At 36.0% G+C, this 21,014-nt stretch overlaps 3 protein-coding genes across 5 annotated transcripts; 1 reads left to right on the top strand and 2 right to left on the bottom strand.

Annotated features, from left to right (window-relative positions):
• Nucleotides 1–865: 865 nt before the first annotated feature.
• On the bottom strand, nt 866–5,053 carry LOC113682256 (dual specificity tyrosine-phosphorylation-regulated kinase 2). Its single transcript, XM_027199409.2, has 2 exons — nt 4,920–5,053; nt 866–3,397 (listed from the first exon to the last, which is right to left on the bottom strand). The coding sequence occupies exon 2, from the start codon at nt 3,135–3,137 to the stop codon at nt 1,401–1,403; it is 1,737 nt and encodes a 578-aa protein (XP_027055210.1). The 5' UTR covers nt 3,138–3,397; nt 4,920–5,053; the 3' UTR covers nt 866–1,400.
• LOC113682258 (EKC/KEOPS complex subunit LAGE3) lies at nt 3,324–8,537 on the top strand. 2 transcript variants are annotated; one of them, XM_089206591.1, is made up of 5 exons: nt 3,324–3,476; nt 4,348–4,422; nt 4,710–5,095; nt 5,195–5,323; nt 6,203–8,537. In XM_089206591.1, exons 3-5 carry the CDS (start codon nt 5,079–5,081, stop codon nt 6,318–6,320), a joined length of 264 nt encoding a protein of 87 aa, XP_089062717.1. In that variant the 5' UTR covers nt 3,324–3,476; nt 4,348–4,422; nt 4,710–5,078; the 3' UTR covers nt 6,321–8,537. The 2 variants fall into 2 exon arrangements, with proteins under 2 accessions (XP_089062717.1, XP_089062716.1); XM_089206590.1 differs by having other exon boundaries at nt 3,335–3,476; nt 4,348–5,095.
• LOC113682257 (glucose-6-phosphate 1-dehydrogenase) lies at nt 6,903–20,495 on the bottom strand. Of its 2 annotated transcripts, none has more exons than XM_027199410.2 (16): nt 20,111–20,495; nt 17,660–17,721; nt 17,101–17,138; nt 16,256–16,364; nt 15,595–15,815; nt 14,400–14,558; nt 13,635–13,760; nt 13,058–13,151; nt 12,517–12,703; nt 11,916–11,945; nt 11,344–11,456; nt 10,842–10,934; nt 10,566–10,642; nt 9,967–10,059; nt 8,539–8,649; nt 6,903–7,944 (listed from the first exon to the last, which is right to left on the bottom strand). In XM_027199410.2, the coding sequence occupies exons 1-15, from the start codon at nt 20,226–20,228 to the stop codon at nt 8,559–8,561; spliced, it is 1,611 nt and encodes a 536-aa protein (XP_027055211.2). In that variant the 5' UTR covers nt 20,229–20,495; the 3' UTR covers nt 6,903–7,944; nt 8,539–8,558. The 2 variants fall into 2 exon arrangements, with proteins under 2 accessions (XP_027055211.2, XP_027055212.2); XM_027199411.2 differs by lacking the exon at nt 20,111–20,495 and adding an exon at nt 17,809–17,873.
• Nucleotides 20,496–21,014: the final 519 nt, after the last annotated feature.

Consider the following 21,014-nt stretch of genomic DNA (forward strand, 5'->3'; position numbering starts at 1 on the left):
CTGGGCACAAATAAATTTCCCATTTTCTACCCTCACATTGTGCATCATTGGACTTGTTATCAATTTAAGCCGTTTAAAGAGCTAATCTAAGAAAATTTGTCGAGATTATTCCCTTTCCCGTCCCTCCCACTTTTGAAACGAGCCCACTGGAAGCCAAAGTTGAAACTTGTGTCGTTTATTCTGTTCAATATTTACTGCAATGTTAGTATGCGACAGGTTTTGGGAAGACGAGTAAAATAAAGTAAATGTTTACTTTCTGCAATCCTCCACTGCATTTATGAGCCTAGTAGCATTATAAAATGGATTTTTAGAATTTGCTTAATACTGAAGTTCAGTTGGTGTGTCGCACAGAAGATTGCAACGCATGCCCCTGTAATTGAAGTTGTAACTTTGAAGACAATTTCGCTATATATAAATTCTTTATGCAAGCCCGTTTGCCAACTTGTCTTAAATTCGCGGAGTAATTTAACGCATTTTAGGCTGGCGGCCAAGTTATCTCGAAGTAATTTTGTTGTGTAATTGATAGATATGAAGCTTTTACACAAAGAACCCTCGGAGATCGCGATAGACTTCTCGAGATGAAATTCTGGCTCCAGAATACGAGGAATTTGAAGAGTTTCGAGAATGTTGCTCTCTAAGTAAGTTTTCTTATTTGGGATTTCTACCAGTAATCATGCTGTCGCTTTTGAACAGGCTCATCAAGTTTCACCAAGTACACGAATCCCTATGTTGAACGCTTCCAGCTGGGACGTGGAAAACAAAGCAAATTCTCGACTAAGCTATCTTTAGAAATGACACACATTCCCACTTAAATGACGGTACAAACGTCCGACTCCAACAGCAATCTACAAGGAATCAAACAAAATTTTTTGGAAAAGTTAAAATATTTATTCTTTTCCTCCCTATCTCACATAAATGTATGGGATAAACAACATTCCTCTTGTTAATTTCACGAACATGAATAGGAATTGTCTAAATTTTATATACAAGTTGCATAATAACAATAACACCTAACTTCACTCGTATATACAGGGTGTTTTACCACGTAGTTCTCTATAACTTATTATTTGGTAGATCATAGAATTCTTTCCTTGAGAAAAACAGTAAATAAAATTCGCTTAAAGCTAACACCTAGTAAGCATTGTTGTGCAAACGTACACGTATGAGGAGAGAAGATTTACATTTGAAAGGAACCAGTTCATCGTTCAATTACCTCTGAAGGTGTAATTAACCTAAAACACTCTAAGAATTCCTAAAAAATACAACGAAGAGAGGTAAAAAATAAAATTTTCTCGCAAAGTAAAGTCAGTTGTCACCTTGATAACAAAAGCAAGGTGTTAAAATATTCGATTTTTATCAAGAGCTTAGAAAATCGTGTACTTCTTGCAAGACTAGTAAAATTATCTTCCCACTATTTTTGGTAACACAGTTCTGGTGTTAAGTTTAGCAGAGTCTGTTACCCCACGACCATCGTCCAAGATCTCTTCGATTTGTCTTCGTGGCTTGGTTTTCCCTGATGTTGGGGCAGCTGGCGGAAGCTTGGCGACTCCCGAGCCTGAATTACGCTGGTGGTATGATTTCTCCACTGACGCGTTCGATTCGGGTGCTCGAGGCAAGCGCCTTCGAAGCCATGGATGACGAAGGGCTTGTGATGGAGTCATACGCTGAGAAGGGTCCCATTCTAAACATCGCTTTAGAAAATCGATGAACTGTGCATCTTCACAGCCTTTCAAAGCCGTTTGCCATTTTTTCGAGCCAGGAGGGCCTCGCGTCTTACCGTGTCGAGAACGACCACCAGTCAAAACTGTGCTTCCATCTGGAAGAGTTGTTGCTGTACAATACCTTGGATGTCCTTTCGAATTAATAAACGTCTTGTCCCGCTTAGAGTTTTCTAATAGTTTCTGAGGAGGCATGCCAAGTAGTTCAATAATGCAAGCAAGCTGGTCTCCTTCATCTTCACCGGGAAACAAAGGATATCCTGTCAAAAGTTCAGCTAAAATACATCCAAAGCTCCACATGTCTATTGGCATACCATACTTTGCTCCAAGAATCACTTCAGGCGCACGGTAAAATCGGCTTTGAATGTACGTGTAAATACGCTGATGTTCATAGCAACTAGAGCCAAAATCAATCACTTTAATTCCACTCCGTCCTTGCTGTTTGAGAAGAATGTTCTCTGGTTTCAAATCACAATGAATAATACGATTTCGGTGTAGTGCGTCACTACATTGAAGAATCGAGTGTGCGAACTTCCGCACCAGTTGTAGACTAAACCCCTGGAATTTGTTTTTCTTTATGAGTTCGTACAGGTTCATGCTCAACAACTCGAAAGTCATGCAAACGTGTTCGCGAAATTTGAAATGTTCCAGCATGTGAATAATATTGTGGCCGTTGTCTTTGTCTTGCTTTTTCAGATGTTCTAGAATCCTGATTTCTTCCTGAGCTTGTCGGTGGAATCGCTTCTCGTTACGGACCATTTTCAAAGCCACATTTGTCTGAGTCTTGTGATCGTAAGCTTTCACAACCTGCCCGAAGCTTCCCTTACCGATAATCTTGACAACTTCGTAGCGGTAAGCAATATGATCATGTGGAACTTGAATGTAAGAACCCTGATCATCATCATAGCCTCCGTTATTCGCACCACCAACCACACCCTGACGTTTCTTCGCATTTGGACCAACAAACCAGATTTGAGGATAATTAAAGATCTCATGATGTTCGTAGCTGGTTAGCTTGTGCATGAATTGTTTCATTGCCTGCTCCGGCGCCATGGGTAATCCTCTAGATTTCAGCGATCCCGATCCGTTCAAGCTAGATCTCCTTCCTGACGCTGGAGAAGCATTCCCTGAGTAAGATACTGGCCGATGAACAGATGGAAGGCCTTGTATTTCGTTGGCAACCTTTCCTTTGTTTTGTTGGTTAGTTTCTTCCTCAAATAGTTGTTGTACTTGTACTCCTCCAACAAGCGGTAAAGCTCCAGAAACGTTCGATTCGTGAGCCTTCACATTACCCTTCGTTGACGGTTTCAATGGAGGTAACACATCCGCATTACCGTTTCGGTCCATATAAATCCCATCTCCTCCAGTTCCTCTCTTTGAAACCGCTAATGGCTTTCTTTGACTAGTTGTGAGCATCATACGTTATAAATGTTAAGATCGAAGCCAGTATTCTGTTCGTTTTGAAGCTACGAAGTAATCAAGCCTCATAAATTGCTTTCTCTTTTGTCAGCCGCATTTGATGTTGTTTCGTTGCGTCGTTGCCAGGTGATTTCTAACCAATCAGCGCGCTTTCCCGTGGCGTCTTGGAAACCACAAGACGTAAACAAACCAGTTCGTTGTGACGTCATAGTTCGGACGTGTGTGAAGGGTTCTTTGTTTTCGACGAGAAACTTCATCTTCTAAGAAAAAAAATGAAAGTTTAACTGTATCATGATCTCAATTTTGAAACTGTTTCACGTATTAACTTGTTAAAAATAGGTAGGTATGACTACCTTTCGCGGACTATACTAAATTAATCCTGATGAACTACGTACGAAGCAGCTGATGCACAAAGGATTTTATAGATTTATGACAATAAGTTTTATGTGTTTTATCAGAAAGAAATGGCGGAAATAGAATGAAACGTCAATTTTCATACAGCTGATGACCTATTATAGCATCGTGTGAGAATTATTTCGGTTAAATAGTCAAAAATTTAACATTGGAATAAAAAAGAACGTTTTTCACAATTTTTATGATAATTGAATTGATACTTCACACATGACAACGGAAAAAAATCTCAAATTTAAGTAAAAATCACCTACCCAAAAAAATAATTCTCGAGATATTTCATCATCTTTATGCTATAACAATTCTAAAAGTAACTGACTGAAAATAGACTATAACCTCACATTTGATGTAGCTGATGATGTAACTGCCACAACTATAACCAAAATTAATTCATAGCAGGTAAGCAAGTTTGACTCAAGCTTAAAAATTACTTCCATTGCCACAGATCCTGTTCGTTACTTCCTGTTGGTTATTTTTAATTCTTAGCCTAAATTACAAATAAATCATATGATTTTTATCAAGAGTAAGGGTTCATTTTCAGCACTGAATTTATCATTTTTGTAGCTATTTTCAACAGAAGGAATTTACTCTGTATCATTTTTGAAAAAAAGTCCAAGAAATTTATGTCAGAATAATTAAATGGGTTTTGTTAATGAAGCCTAATTTAATACTTCAATTAGATCAAATAATTTTATCAATTGTAAGTATAAAATCATGGTAAATCTCTCTAAATCATCTTCTTTGAGGAGCTTACTATTTGAAACTCAATAAGTATGTGTAAATGTATTTGTGTTTGCAGGAAGGTATCTCATCAGGACTATCATTATCATCAATATTTTGACTACAAAGAACTGAAATCACTTGTGGTTCATATGTAAGTACGAAACATCCATACAAAGCTCTCATCAAAATCTATTACCTTTAAGCACTGTTGTAATCATAGTATTGCCAGTATTGATGGACAAATGTCATTCATAATACATTAGAAACCCTTTTCTTAGTGCTGTTACAGCACTAATTTGAGATTATCACTTTGCCAGCTTGAAGTTTAAAGTTTACATTTTATGAAAACTTTATTGCAAAATTGTATTTTTTAAAGAGCACAAATAAAGATAATGTGTCCTTTAGGAAACAAAAAATAATACTCTATTTGAAAAATAGGAGTGGGAGTACTATTTTCCAACAACGCAAGAGGGCGACAAGGTTGCTAAGTAAGATTCAAGTTGGTGGCATCCGTGGTCAAATTTTTCGAACACTTGAAAACAACTTTGCAATGGTTAAGTAATGTGGTTTCTGGAGCACACTTCTCCCTCGATTGAACAAAAAACCACCATACAAAATGAACTAAAAGAGTTATTATTAGTTACTTACCCACGCATTATCAACTGTGAGTGCTAAGTAAAAAGGAAAATAAGTTCAAATTTATCAATGGTTGCATTTTGCTGGGGAAAGTTCGCGTGACCAGCCAGGAAGCACGAGGAGCTCTTCGCGTTTCGGCTGAGCCCACGGTCATTGCCTCACCTGGACAAGATGGCGGAATTGAAGCTGTGAGTTTGTGAGGTTTTTATATTTCAAGTTATAGTAGGAACTGCCGTTTTGTTTGGTTTGAAAATTGTTTTCAATGAATTTCTTAATCGTTTTTTCAGGGAACTTACTGTGCCTTTTTCGACTGAGTCTGAGGCGCAAATTGTTCGCAATTCTCTCTCCGTCGATCCGGAACCAAAACGTGGCGGAGCCAAGAAACAGCTAACAGTGAAAGACAATGTGTTATACGTGTAAGTGTTGCAAATTTAGCACTTTTCCATCTGTGTATGTACGTGTTTCACTGTGCATTACTTTTGAAAGCTCTTTTCCTGGAAAGGAAAGTGGACCTTTGGATCAACCTCAGCTGTTTGTAGGTTGTAGCGTAATTGAAAACCCTCGAAAGCTAAGACTTGATAATGAAGACTCCTTTATTTTCTTTATTTGACATGATCTTGTTATGGTTTCTTGCCAGAAACGTCTAGCTCCAGTTTTAATCCCTCTAATAGTGATTTAGTCGCGATACGTATTCGTTTTCAGATCTTCGGTCTTTGTTTTTGCTACAACCGCTGTTTGTAACATAGTTACGTTTTTATCAAGCTTTATCAAGTTGCTACAAGATATTAAAGTTAAAAAGGATGGGGATGTTCTAAGTCGTGAATCACACAATAAGTAACCAATCACTATCTTCTCCTCTTATTGATCCACATCGTAAGCGGCTGTATGACGAGATAATCAATAATTATTCATATATTAGAATATAACCAGCTTACAGTTAATAAATTGGACTGACAACTGTAGAGAGTTTTAGGATTTATTTTACCTTTCTGTGTAAAAATAATTGTTAGTCTACGTCATCCTACCAACCAGGATGCAGGCAGGTATACTCTAAGGTTTTGGTTTATTTACAGCCCTCTTCTTAGGTGATCAAATAGACTACCATGAACACAGATAATGATTGTCTTTTTTGTCATATTCCACTCCCCACCCCTTTGCATTAAGATTCAACAAATCCCTTGCAGTTTGTTCTTTCTCTGTGCTGGTAATTTAGGGGGAAAAAAGGCCTGTAAAAAAAGACTTCCTACAGGAAGACATGATACTGTTTGTGTGACCAGCACTTTTCATTCCTACAGAACAATATCATCCCCTGAAGCTAAGACATTGAGAGTCTGTGCAAATGGTTTCCTTGACCATTTGACTCTGGTTACAGAAACAATTGAAGCATTTGGTCCTCCCTTGGAAGAATCGTAACCTTCTTGGATATCAACTTATAGCCATTTTTTTGGAGAGAGAGTTTATTGCAACACCAGCAAGATAGATTGATTTATATTGGGTAATTACCCAGTCAAAATTGACCTCACAGCATTACAATGGTGCTCCATGTGCTTAACAAACACTCTACCTAATAGGTAAATTACTGTTAAGTACTTGCCAGCTGCTATTATCTTGTTGTTATGAATGAGCCGTTTTGCTTGGAATTGTGTATTGAAAAAACAGGCTTCAAGTGGCAAGGATACAAACCACATATGTGTTGGCATGGACTCATGTCTGTGTTTTACTTTAGTGTTTGCCTCAACAACTGAAAAACATGGTAAATGTATCTTAAACATTTTTGCAGTTTCACAGCAGGAATTTTGAGGTAATGGAAGTTACCATGGTGTGCTTCTCACTTGTGTTGAAATTACACCATAAACAGTCATGTTTTAGCAACCACATGGAAAAGTTGGAAACTGTCATTTCTTTCTTGTTATTTAAGAGTACATGTACTTTATGTGGTCATGGACTTTTCATAGTGAAACAATGTGCAAAATAACTATTAATAGTAACAGACAACGAAGTAAGGCACATTTTATTATTTCTTCTCTCTCTTGAGAAGGGAATCAAACATTATTTACTTAAGCCTAAGTTACCACACTAAGTCTTTGAATAATAGCTAGCATTACAAATGTGCTAGGTTTTGACCTTATGAAGCAGCTTTTGTAACTAAAAAGAATGCTTTGAGCAGGACTCTTGATGGCTGCAACATTATTAATTCTTATGATATCTAAAATTAATTCAAACCAAATACAAGGAAAAACTCTACCTAGAAAGTTGCCTGTTGTTAAAATAGTACATTTTTATATCTTACAGTTAACCTTGTAAAACATGTACCAGTATGTATCATGTCTGCTTATTGCAGGGCAAGTCAAACTATGTTCATACTTAAGGGGAAAAGTATGTAAAGTGATTCACCTTTGAACATTTAAATTGAGATCTATGCAATTACCCTTGGGCTCTTGAAAAAAACAAAGCCAAATATTTTGACATTAGTGTTTTGGTATGACTTTCAGCTGTACCACATATATGCATTTTGATTAAAAAAAAACCTATGGTCCAACTGAACCCTACATGCTGGGAAACTGCCCAAATTTAACAGTCCTAGTTTGTTTCACCTGTGCATCAGATCAAACGGGGTGAAAAAAAAAAAAAAGCACAACTGACCACATATAATTCCCTGAAAATGTGGAAATATTCATCTTGCAGATGGATGACTTGATATGTTGTAAGGCAACAAAGGGTAGACTACTTCTACTTCATATTTCTCAGAGGAAAAAAAGTGTCATAAAAACACAAATAAAAGAGACACAACTGAAACTAATACTAGCTAAATAGTGATCACCTCTCAAAAGCTAGAGACAACTGAAGTACAAAACAAATCCTTTAAGTGAAAGTGGCAGGAAAAGGATTGTAATAAGAAATTTAGGTTAAGTTATGCAATGAGTGAGTTAATATAAAAGTTGTGACTTAAACTGTCATTTTCAAATTCCGCTAATTGATCAGCAGCAGGAGAAACAACTGCAACTTTCATGTTGATTATCAACTGAAAAGGGCTAACCTGCAAATTAGCAAAAATATCACACTTCAGTGTTCTACATATAAACAAAGAATAAAAAAACTGATTGGTCCCATCACTCTGGTTGGAAAGTGGCTTCAGAAAACCTTTTTCTCACCAGATCAATGTCATTGGTTAATTTGTTCTTAAGCTTAAGCTCTAGGAGCAGGGTGCCCAAGAGTTTTCCAGGCGTTTTGATTGATTGGCATTTTCTGAGTAATAATTTGGCTTGTAACATTTAACCCTTTACACCCAACATCAGTTTGCATATTCTCCATACTGTTCTCTAGGCATTTCCTAGGGAGAATTTGTTTTACAATCAAGAGCAACTTTAGTTTGTGATCAATTACTTTATTCTCTTGACCATACTGCATAATTCAGGGGTGATACTGCAAGGAGAAATTAGATGCTAGTCACACTAAGGGGTTTAAGGGTTAAAGTGTAATTTTCATCAGCTGTTTAATTGTTCAATTGCCAGTAACTGGTAATCAGACAGGTAAAATCTTGCAGTTTGGTCCTGCTACAGCTGATTTGAGCCTTTTGTTATTTACGCAAACTGTAAAAATCCAATATTGAATAAAATCATGGCAGTCATACCTGAGTTTTAAAGTAATGATCTACTTTTTAGCTTTCTTTTCCCACTTATATGTTCCACTGTAAAGAAATCCACTGTCTTTGATAAGAGTATCAGATTCTAATGGTCCTCGGCTGTCCAAAAAAACAAAACAAAACAAAACAAAAAGAAAGAAAGAAAAAAAAAATCTCAATGACTGCCAAAAAATGGCAAATCAAACTGAAGACAATTTACCTCATGATTAGTGGATGTGCATGTTTGCCTATATAAAAATGAAAAATAAAGATTTATGCAAAATAAGTTGAACTTCTTATACACAGTCGTACTGAGTTTCTAGCCCTTTACACACACTGTAAGATCAGTATGCAAGTTCTCTGTGCATTTTGAATGTTACTAATGAGAAGAATTTGTCAAAAAATCAAGAGCTTGAGTTTGCTATCATTTCCTTTATTCTTCTGATCTTACTGTTTGATTCAGGGATAGTACTGTAAGGAGAAATTTGATCTTATGATTATGGGGGGTCCTGGGTTAAAAAAAATCAATTTTTAAAGGAACTGTGTGGTTTTCATGTGCCTCTATATGACCATGACTTCTGGGCCTTCCATAAGGAGTGTTTTCTTGCCTGACTTTCATCTTTTCAACTTTTTTAATCAAGAACTTGAGTTTGCTATCATTTCCTTTATTCTTATGATCTTACTGTTTGATTCAGGGATAATACTGTAAGGAGAAATTTGATGCTTATGATTCTTGGGGGTCCTGGGTTAAAAAAAAAATCAATGTTTAAAGGAAATGTGCAGTTTTCATGTGCCTCAGTCTATATGACCACGACTTCTGGGCCTTCCGTAGGGAGTGTTTTCTTGCCTGACTTTCATCTTTGGTAACAATCAGTATACATAAGTGGGTTTAACTATCAGTAAGAAAGATTTAACATTGAACTAAGTTGACCTTAAATGCAAGTGAAAGCAACAATCCCTAGAATCCAAATATGACTAAGCCACACAGTGTGAGTGATACAGTTTGACTGAGGATCTTGTCAGCTTTGTGTAGGTGGTCAAATAATTTCTAGAGCAATTTGGAATGAACAAGGACAAGTATCTGTAAATTTCTTAAAGACTAAACAAATTGAGTACAATTTGTTGCCTAGGAAAATTTATAAGTAATTAAATTTATTTCAAATTAGAGGAGAAATCTGTTCATGTCTTCAAATTTAGTTGCATGATTGGGTGTTTTCAATATTGAGTTATCAGTGATACAGTCCCAGTGTATCTAACAGTGACATACTAACCACGACAAAGTGATTGACCTTCCTCTACCAACTGTTACGTTTGACAAACTTAGGGTCATTTTTGTTAACGATTGGCTGTTATTCATTTTTAATTGATCATTGAAAGTGCTTGACTGCTATAACTGAACTTGTTTAGCACATGTCCATTATTAACAAGAGTTAATACCTTCCAAACTGATAAGGAATTGGTTTTACATTCTCCTTTTCAATCTGATGGAGAATAGGGGTAAAAATTCTCCAAGCCTCGGCAAGCTCATCACTGGAAATAAAAAAATGTGTGACCCATAAAATTACTAACTTATTATATGTAGAGAAAATCACAATAAAATTATAGCAATATAAAAGAATTAAACAGTTCCTAAGTTTTCAGACCAAGACACATGATGCAAGAATTTACTGCAAAACTTTACTGAAACAAATGGCAGCAAAACTTTGCTCCCCATGGCAAGGAGATTTGTAAGAAAAACCTTTGTTCTTAAGACAGAGTTAAACATCGCTGCAATCAGTTGCACGACCTCTAACAAGTTTTCATTTGTGCAACTGATTGTGGTGACCAAATTCCATTGGAAAAACAAATATTTCTCAAAATTCTCTCTGTCAAATATAAGGAAGCTTTTGTAGCAACTTGTCCCAATCACCTCTCACACTAACTTGTTCTTGAAAAAGTACATAGTGAACAGCATGATACAACTTGTTATCAATTGTATTGTGGTCTACAACCATTGAGATAAACCCAACAGTCTGATTTCTAACAGATGTTTGTACCTTCTGACAAAATGAGCTTGATTTCCAGAAAACACATCAAGAATAAGTCTCTCATAGGCATCAGGCATCTTCACATTCTGTTAAGTAAAAACAAAAGTGTTAAGTATTCAAATGTTGTGCAATGTTTGAAGAATACTATTAGCTGACACAAATGCCTGAAAAAATTGTTATTCATTGGGATTTACATGATAGAAAGAACAAACTTTTAAGTAACTGAAAAAGCTACAACCACACTGCAAAAAAGAAGCTAATTCTGACAGATAGAAAAAAACATACTGTGTATCTGTCAGAATATGTTAAGTCCAACTCTGATTCTTTTGGTTCAAAGGACATTCCTGCTTCCTTAATCATCAACTTGACATAAACAGCCTGTAAAATACAACAAAAATATTTCCTTCACTAAAAACAAACAATTGTTTCAATGCACTTGGATGTGATATTTGAGCACTACTCTTTTTCTTTTTTTTGGGGGGGGGGGCAGAAGTTAAAAAGGACTAATCCTTGAAAGTTCAAATGTCTGGGGGGGAAGGGTAGGGGGAAGTTGAATTTTCCAATTGATTGATGCATTGTTCACATCTTTTACATGTGAGGATATTGCTGTCATCACAGGTATATCCACCCACAATCAGTGAGATATTATTGTTATTATTATTATTATTATGATTATTATTATTATTATTATCATTATCATTATTATTAGTGAACATTTTCACAAATTTAAAATTGATACCATGGGAACACTATTTTTTATTAATAAAAATGGGAAATTTCTGCATACCTCATTTGGCTGAAGTCTGACCACTAACTCATTCCTTTTGCATCCTCCTTCAAAGATATCTCCAGGTGTGTCAATGAACTGAATGCGGACCTCTGCCTTACGCTCATTCAGAGCTAGAGAATGAGAAGTAGATGGTGATTTTTTAGTGTAACAGCTAATGATTGCTTCTGACAACAATTCTTAAAATTAAATTAAAACTTTAACTAATTTTATTTTGAATATTATTAAATAAGTAAACTTGTATTTAATTGTGTTAAGTCCATAGAGGCTGATGATTGCTTCTGATAATAATTCTCAAGAGTAAATAAAACTAACTCAATTTGTTTTGAATATTATTAAATAAACTTGTATTTAAATTTGTTGAGTCCATAGAGGCTTAAATCAACACAAACATGAGACTAATATTTTGTATTTACTTCTACGTAAATGAGACAAAAATGCTTTTTATTGTCAGATATAAAATCTGAAATCATTCAGACTTAAAATTACAATGTATCGACAATTTGACATGTACCAATAATTATATTAATCTATAATCAGACATGTATAAAATTATAATTATTGAAAAATACCTTTGCCACATTTGAGAATAAATGGAACACCTGTAGACATGAATGAACAAAAAGTACAGTAAAAAATATCACAATTGAAGTACTTTGGCTGATTCTATCAATACTTGATTAATTTGTCGTCTTCCTGCCTACCACTTCTTAACACTGAAACATGTGTAGCTCTTAACTTGTACTTAAAGTTAGTGCTAGAGCTAAAAGTTTGATCATGGGAAGATTAGTCTCAGTTCTGCTTCTGTCTGAATAGGACTTTTGTATATCAGTGAGATGGATAAGTGTCATCATTTGAGTCTGGGAGTTGTGTGTCACTTGAATGTCATTTGCTTGGTTTGTTGAAATGGATTCATAAAACAATTACTGTAAGTGGACTTGGAACATGTGACTAACATGTGACTAACATGTGACTAACATGTGACTAACAGAGAACTACTCACTTGACTCTAATGATGACTTAAGCTGAGGTTACTGAAATATCAGTCACTATAATCAACAACATTACTGAACAATGACACTGCAAGACAGTCTTAATGCTGGGTTTCAACTCTTTCTTGAATTGTGTTTAGATCCCTCAATTCACTTGCCTCAGTGAGCACCTTTAACTTACCATCCCATTTTTCGTTGCGTATGTACATGACAGAGGTTGCAAAGGTTGGTGTGATGGATCCTTTTGGTACAGTTGGATCATCAAGATAACCAAATTTTCCATCACCTTCTGCATCAGGATTTCCAATATACTGACCAAGCACAGTGTTTTCTAATTCAATTGGGCTTATGGACTTCAGAACTTTAACCTGAATGAGTAAAATGACAGGATTAGTCAACAAGTGTAACCTAACAAAAGCCCCCCCTTTCCTGTGGAGAACAGGTAAGGGGGGGGTAGGGGTAAAAGGGGGTCACCCTGCTTTGAATCAGCAATCTCACGTATGGGGAGGCAATAACTCTAATCATCCGTGCTAAGCTGACTGTACCTCACATGCCCCATGAATTGTAAATTGTTTATAAAAAATTTAAAGTTTGAAAGAACAATAAAAGTATACAGGGATGTCCACTGGTTTCTGCAGGAAAAAAAATTGTTTCTGGATTAAAAAAAGAGTTCGAATTTGTTGGAATAAAGGTGACTGAACAGTTCACACAATTGTACTCACCTTCTCATTTCGAAGATCTTCCGCTCGTTTACTGGCTGGTTTTTCCATGGCAACCAAACAAAGAACCTGTAAGAGATGATTCTGCATCACATCTCTGCAAGAGACATGCACAGTTTGTATTAATCAGAAGTCAAACCTCAAACTTGCAAAAGAAAAAGAAATTCCCTCTTTGACTCCAAACTAAAGGAGGCTCCATGCTATTAATTATCATACACTGGTAATTGTCATTTACATTTATCAATGGCAGGTTACTCAGTTAAATAAAGATGGATAGAAGTTGTAGGTTCTGCAGAGGCAAAGTTCAGCACCTTCTAACAATTTAAAATTGAAGAGATGAAAAACAAGGCAATTTAATTCAAATTAGTTTTCACTCAGTTGTAAAGTGCCTAATCCTTTTTCAAATTCAAAGAAACCCCTCTCTCAAACTATTATGATTATAAGACTTGAATTTTATTCAGCAATTGTGGCGTCATTTAATCATTTACTTTAAGTTCCTATAAAGCTAGAGAAACACTACTATTCCACATTTTGGTAATTATACTCACTGTACTGGTCAGAGTAAATTGCTACAAATTACCTTATGATTCCATATTCATCAAAGTAGCCTCCTCGCCCATAAGTTCCAATGGGTTCTTTGAATGTAATGATGACACTTTTGACACTCTCTCTACACCACACTGGACCAAAAATTCGGTTACCAAATCTAATATGAAGAAATTGTTTATAAGGGAGTCACTTGAACTATTGTTACTTTCAATTTGCCACCTAACCTCAGAAATAGAATATCACTGGTACTAAATTTGTGTGTTGCTAATGGTTTTCTCTGCCAATCATAAACCCATTACACCCTAATATCAGTATCCATATTCTCCAAAATCTTCTCTATACATTTCCTTCAGTACTGACAAAGAGAATTTGTTTGTCAATCAAAGTTTAGTTGGGGATCATTTCCTTTATTCTCATGATCTTGATGAATGATTCAGCTGTATTACTGTAAGGAGAATTGAGATGCTGGTCACTCTCAGGGTTTAAATAGTTAAAAAACAGTTTCATTAGAAGAGTATCAATCATTAACTAACCATAAATTGCCTTGTTACTAGCCATTATAGCTCGTGTTAACACAGTTACCTTCATTACTTGTGGCAAGGCAGAAGAAAGGGCAAACACAACATCATAACAGACCTAATTTGTTTTAAAATCTCCCTTTACAATCTTGACCATTAACAACTAGTGTGTTCAATGACTGTGTCTATCTATTGACATAAGACTCTTGTTGGAGGTTAATTCAAAGAGCCATCCTTAAAATTTGAAAGCAAGAAGAGTAAAGGGAAATAAGTCCTACCGCAGCACCATCAGGTTCTGTACCATTTCTTTTCCAAGATAATGATCTATACGATACATGGAGTCCTCAGGAAACAGTGACGCTAGATGATTGGACAACTCAGCAGAGCTGTCAGAATCCTTGCCAAAGGGTTTTTCTATCACCACCCGATTCCAACCCCTGTACAAACCATACACAAGTCCAATCTTAGTTATGAACTTCAAAGTAGATTTTGCACATCTAAAACTTTGACAAATATAGTGATAGATGCTTATCCTGATTATTGAAACAAGAAGAAACCAAATGTGCCACTACTCACTAAGGATGGGAATCCTATTCTATTGCTCTGTTTCAAGCTTATCCTGATTTTTTAATCAAGAAGCTAATATTAATAGGAGTATAGCTACTCTTTCTGAAGAAGTTCCTATTATATTGCAAGGGGAACCTTTATTTCAAGCTTATCCTGTTTTTGCCACATGAAAAAACTGAGGATATTGCTACTTCTACTGGTTATTTGCATGGTTTTCCTGTAATTCATCACTCTTCCCTGGCCATTATGTGCTACCTACTTAGAACTCTTGGGTGAAGGGGGGCACTGTGGGAGTAATACAGCAAGTTTAACCAGGACAACTGAAAGCTGTCCAGACCCATCATTGGCAAAATCATTATGCATACATCTCATTACATCTTGGTCATTTAATTTATAAAATTAAGGATCTGAAAAACTTTGATACAGGAGTACAACCTTAATGCTAAAAATTACTCTCAATTCTGAGGTCATTTACATGATTCTAAGACACCTGGTATTGACCTGAAGTGAATGGAACTAAAAAATTAATGTGAGTGGAAAAAGTGGAATTATATAAAGATTATTAAGAATTACCCTTACTAAACTTGCTTTGACTTACTAATTGCTTTATTGAATGAATGAGATGAAAATTATTGAATTTTTAAATTTGGTCATTTAAGTCTTTTTCCCATAGTGGAAAGTTTGTGGGAGAGAGTGGACCAACTACATGACTGAATTAAATGTGATTTAAATTTTTTTCTACATTTCAAATTTTACAGACTTGTTTGATTTTTATTTCTCCTTGTCCTGAACTCATCATCACAATAACAAACAGAGAAAAAAATTCTAACAAAACTAGAGTGAAAGAGTTTAAACCAAGGAGAAATCCAAACCACCATGTACACTATTCATCAAACCATAACATACTTTGAGCCCATGCAGTACTTCTTGATGTTCTCTGATGTGTCCATGAAAACAGAAGGAGGAAGTGCAAGATAAAACAGCCTGTTGACAACATCCTTCCCTTCTCCAAGTTTCTCAAGCTCTGCATTCAGACTTTTAAAACCTGAAGTCTCATTGTAAGGACCTTTCACATAGTAGCATCTCTTGTAGAATTCTGACAATTTTTCATTCTCTCCATCTTTAAGCTAAAAAGAAATAATTTATTACAAATTTGTTTAGCTTACAGAAGAAAATTTTCAATAAATGAGAGAGAAATGTACTTATCATTGGTTTGCTTCTCTTTGATTTCACAGTAGTAAAAAAGTTATGCTGCCCTGTCAATCAAGCAAGTGGAAAACTAAAACAAATTTGACTGGATCATTAGGGTTTTTCCATGCTTATATGAATTTATATTGAGTTCCTTTACTCCTGTTGATCTTTCCTTGGTTTTGATTGGCCACAGTGATTACTTTACTTTGGGTTTATGATACTGTATAAAAATGGGCGACCCACACCTCTTCCTTACATCTAAGAACTGTCCTCTATCTCTAAATATTAGAACAGGAAATTTACTGGTTGATCCTCTGAGTTAAAATACTCCACCAGAGGTTAATTTTCTACTCTTAGCCAGAGGAAAAGAACTCACCTTCATGAAAGGCTCAATTTTGGCTCGTAATTTGTCAACAGTCAGATCTGAACGAGCATACCCAATTATTTTAGTGTTTTTTGGAATGAGATCATCTTTGTACAGATACCTAGTAAGATAAATGGCATAGCTTAATTGTAATAGCAAAAATGTGCACTTATTGAAAGATCAAACGCAGACCTTGCCACAAGATATAACTTCCATTTTTTTTCTCCACCGAACAATCACTTACTTATCAGTTATATGTACAATAAGTGAACTCACTTAAGAGATATATCAGACTTTAAATGGAATAAAAACCTATCATCTAGCATCAATTTCACAACACCAGTTCAACATGTTCCCTTCAAAAGTCTTTAAGCATCATGATACTTCGTTAAAAAATACTTAGTAAGAGATAATTTATTGTAATCTCTATCAGCTTTTTCATGTCTGTGATGACTAATGTCTCCCTAGCCCTTGCAATGAGGTTAGATGGCATCAATTTGATTTAAGTATAATGCCATGGGAGAGTATCAAAAAGCAAAAACATTTAACATAACACATGCCACTATGAAATAAAGATTTTCCTATTGATATCGATTGTTATAACAAATTCCTGGTTGAAAATTTTTCTTTCTTTTTTTATTTACACAGTCTTTTTAATTTGGAAATGAAAACTCAAATGAAAAAAGTTTTAATCTAAGTTTTCAACTTTTATTACAATAAGAATCTGGCTGGAAGAGTAACATTTGTGTCACATCATCACTGACTATTGCGTGACTTTTCAGATTTAATAGAATTGTTGACTAGTAATTCATCCAATATTTGCTTACAAAAGATTTATCAACAAAACTTTGTATTACCATAAGGTGGGGTAAATCTTTTTCTTGGCAAGGTCTCCCTGTAATGATAAGTTATGAGAAATACTGAGGAAGTATTACTTTGATAGTTTCACAAACATGATGGGCGACCTACATCTTCAAAATTCTTGCTATCACATTGGTGTCCGATTAGCGTGTTAATGCAAATTCCTTACAAAATCTTTAATCGCAAATAAACAGCTCTTTAACTTCGACTGATGTAAAATGGCATTGAGACTGACAGATACAAAATTCCAGCCTTGCGTTCGAACCCTGTAATCATAATATTAAATTTCAATCTGTGAACTTCCAAACATGAAGTGAAACTACTTAGACCTAACTTGCAATATTTGCATGTGTAAATTTGTTCGATTTTCTGCACGAACGATTGAAGTTGCGAGCTGTTTCAAAATGAACGCATTTGTTCATTAGCAGAAAGGATTTCGAAGCCAGGAGATAGAAAAAGATTTTTAAGCGGCACATTATCTTGGTATCAAATAAAAATGTTCCACCGTGCAACTTGGAAAGATCGATAGAAGCGAAAGTCAAACCTGTCACTTACCGAAGCTCCGAATACAACTAGTAACGTTTCTTCGTTCATCACTGCTGAACTATCCTCTGGATCTGGCGAAATTTATAAAAAAAAGGAATGATTACAACGTTTTTAGTTTTAAAATTCTAATTTTCTAAGATTTACAACTTTCTGCAGACCTTTGGGTCCTCTGGGGCACTGTCAGAACACCTTGGTGTTTACGTAATGATGATCATGCGCAAATTACCACATGATTTGTTACCCTGGAAAAATGGCAAGTCTGTACTTTGAACAAATACTTCTCGACATGTTTTTGATTGCTTCAGTCGTTGACTTTTATTTTAATTTTCAAATGCATCGTTTCAAAGAAATGAAGGGCATTGGAAGAAGAGTTTACGTGGGTAGACAATCTAGAACGGAAAAATCCACCCAGGTTTGTCACGCAATCTTGGGTTCACGTGATGAACAACAACTTCGTATGAAATAAAGATAAAGCTGTACAAAGATTGCGAAAACTACAATGTCTGTTTTATGACTCTTATCTGCACTGCGTGAAATTTTAGTTACTAAATATTAGAAGATTTTTATAACATCAGGTTTTCCCTTTCGTAATTTTAACCTCACAAGGAGACCCGTTAGCAGAATGGATGATTCCACCTGTTCGAAGTCATAATGCTTTTCCCGAACTTATGTGTTGCTTCGGTCACTGATCACATGGAAAATTTAAGCTAGTGGCCAAGATGAATCTGACGGAAGTCGAAACCCAAAGTAGAACCCAAGCCCTATCATCATTTTTAGTTTATGTCATTGACGAGGTCTGTGTTCACCATGTCTCCTCTTTATGTGTTGTTTGTTAGGTTGTTTGTTTGTTTAACGTGATGCTGGTATTGCACCAACGAAGAGGGGAGCACTTAAAAGATGTTTGGGTGGAATTGTGCAGAGATCTTAAAACCTTTACCCTTAACACAAAATCCTCTCAATGATCTCTTAGCCAGTTAGAACTATATTATAGGAGATCGTGTCAAATCAACAAGGCCCCATGAGGGAGGTCTGAGTATCCTGTATTCCATTAATTTTGGCCATAATATCCCGTATCCCGTTAATTCCTGTAGTTTGTATCCCCAATTTTTTACTTCGATATCCCCGAAGCCCGTATCCCTCTAAGTTTTTCCTCAAGTGTCTCGTATCCCTATAATTTTTTACCCAAACATCCCGTATCCCGGTAATCCTGATGGGGCCTTATCGACCATCTGGCCATGTCTAGTCACGTATTTTTCGGAAAACACAAGCCCAAAAAATTCCCCCAATTCAAAACCAAACAATCATCGAATACTCTTATAGGTTTTCAGAAGGAATTTCGATTACTGTTATTTTTTTGTGACCAAAGACTGAGCCGAAATTTACACACTGTCGAAAGCGTAGCGATTGCGTTAGGTGTGGACAAAATAACGCGATCCGTGGCAAAATTGTTTAAATCAAGAGCGGCATACAGTATACTTGGTTTATCATACGAGTCCATTGGACTACTGGAAGTCTTCGGGGGGGGGAGGGGTAGGGAAGGGCGACTTTTAACGAGAAGTGTTCCTATTTAAAGTTGCCTTTCAGTCGAGGCGCTTTGACGAGATGTATCACTTCAAGATGAACCTAGTTTTTTCTTATTGAGGATCTAAGGAAATCATACATTTCTGAGGTTTTCTTGTTCATACCACGTAATCTCAAACGCACAATTGGAAACGAACAAATATTTGCATTTAGCAAAAACAGGATAAATCCTTTGTTGTTCATTCAAGCACGAAGTATAACGCTTGAACAATATTTCCCTCCAACCTCTTTTTCCTTGTTACAACGCTTAGAAACAAAACTCTCTTTCTTTGTAATAATTAAATAACCAGGCAATAAATATCAGTGTAGAAGTCTATCTACAGTGACAACTAACTTTTTGCTCAATGATTTTGAAAAATGGAAATTCTTGCCCCTCCCCCGTCATCAAACATAATTTATATATATTCATGAATGGTTGGCCATTGGAGCTGAAATATTGACTTTGTCTTTCTAACTGTTTATGAGGGATTTTTAGTAGAATAGAAAACGTGCTTCAGTCTTTCAAATTATTACAACGTCGTCTGAACTCAGCCACGAAGATCAAGATTTGCCAAAAAAACCTGATTACTGATCAGGAAATCTATATTTTGGTATGTTCACTGGTAATAGCCATTTCTGTCACTGAACTTAAATCATGTCACGCAACGCAAATCTTTTTTTTGATACATTAAATATTCACAACCAATTCACAAGGTAGTACCTCTGTCCACCATGAGAAAAAAAAACGTTTAAGCTCATAGAAACAAACTTGAAATGCCATAGTTAGAGTATTCTAAACTTAAGTCAACTTGTGTAAAACTTAAGGGAGTCAAGGCTTTAAAACAGTCTGTTTGTTAAGTGTGTGTCTTTACGTGAAATAATTTATTACGATAATCTTACCTGTTTGAGATGAGTATGCTCGAAGACGACAGAGGTCAAAATTATGCGTTTTCTCTGGTTTTGGTTTAGAATCCAAATTGAAGATCCATGAGTTATCAGGTTTAATTTTCCTTGCCATGATTAGTTATTGAAAAGATCAGTCAACGACCGCAACTTCCCATGCGTCTTTGCTTGTTTTCTTTTGATTTGAGACTGGGAACTAATCCGTCACGCCACGATAACTATCTACCACGAGAATCACCGCTTGGAACTCACGTCTTCCAAAACTGAATAAAAGGTGATTAGACAATTTCTGCGTATTGTTTCGCATGGAGAAGAGCAACAGTATAGTTTAAAATATCTTGTCGCTGGCAGAGATGGGTTCGGAATCGTTTCGGAAAAAGATAAACTTTCAGCTCTTGGACCACGTGGGCTCATTTCCCAAACAACACGTCAATCAGACGTCATACACGACTTACAACGTCAAAGAAATAAAAAATAGGGATGACAAGCCTACATAACTCCTACGATTCTTGAAATTTGTTTAGTTGCCGTCGTCTGCAAGGTGTTTCTCCATACGCGTTTCTGAGGAACATAACAAAGTGCGGTGGACTGAGGGTGCATTTAGACCCGTTCGACTGTGGTTAAGCGTCATGATCTGCTTAGTTTCCACGGAACGTTACCTGTCGGTTTGTTGAGTTAGAACCTAGCTTAGCCGCAGAGTTTCAGTATCACTGTGCTTTAGGAAAGGTCTGCTCTTGCTCATCTTTATTGCAAGGCATTGCGAGAAAAGCAGGTTTACAGGCGTGATTAACTGAATTTTAATTCCTTTTCAGCCCGCAGCTCGGAGCCTGGAATTAGTCCAGTCTGTTGGTAGTTTGCGAGTTTCTGCCATTCAAACCATACCAAGTCTCACTCACAGAGC

This window comes from Pocillopora damicornis, chromosome 5, assembly GCF_964200805.1.
Source record: "Pocillopora damicornis chromosome 5, jaPocDami1.2, whole genome shotgun sequence".
Lineage (NCBI taxonomy): Eukaryota > Metazoa > Cnidaria > Anthozoa > Scleractinia > Pocilloporidae > Pocillopora > Pocillopora damicornis.

Bases quoted from the DNA above. Each gene is read 5' to 3' on its own strand.
- LOC113682256 (XM_027199409.2), bottom strand. From the start codon at position 3,137: ATGATGCTCACAACTAGTCAAAGAAAGCCATTAGCGGTTTCAAAGAGA.
- LOC113682257 (XM_027199410.2), bottom strand. From the start codon at position 20,228: ATGGCAAGGAAAATTAAACCTGATAACTCATGGATCTTCAATTTGGAT. The intron at 10,935-11,343 runs GTATGCAGAAAT...TGTATTTTACAG, and splicing joins TCAGACTTCAGCCAAATGAG to GCTGTTTATGTCAAGTTGAT. The intron at 8,650-9,966 runs GTATTAACTCTT...TTTTTTGGACAG, and splicing joins ATTCCTTATCAGTTTGGAAG to CCGAGGACCATTAGAATCTG.
- LOC113682258 (XM_089206591.1), top strand. The intron at 5,324-6,202 runs GTAAGTGTTGCA...TCATTCCTACAG, and splicing joins AAAGACAATGTGTTATACGT to AACAATATCATCCCCTGAAG.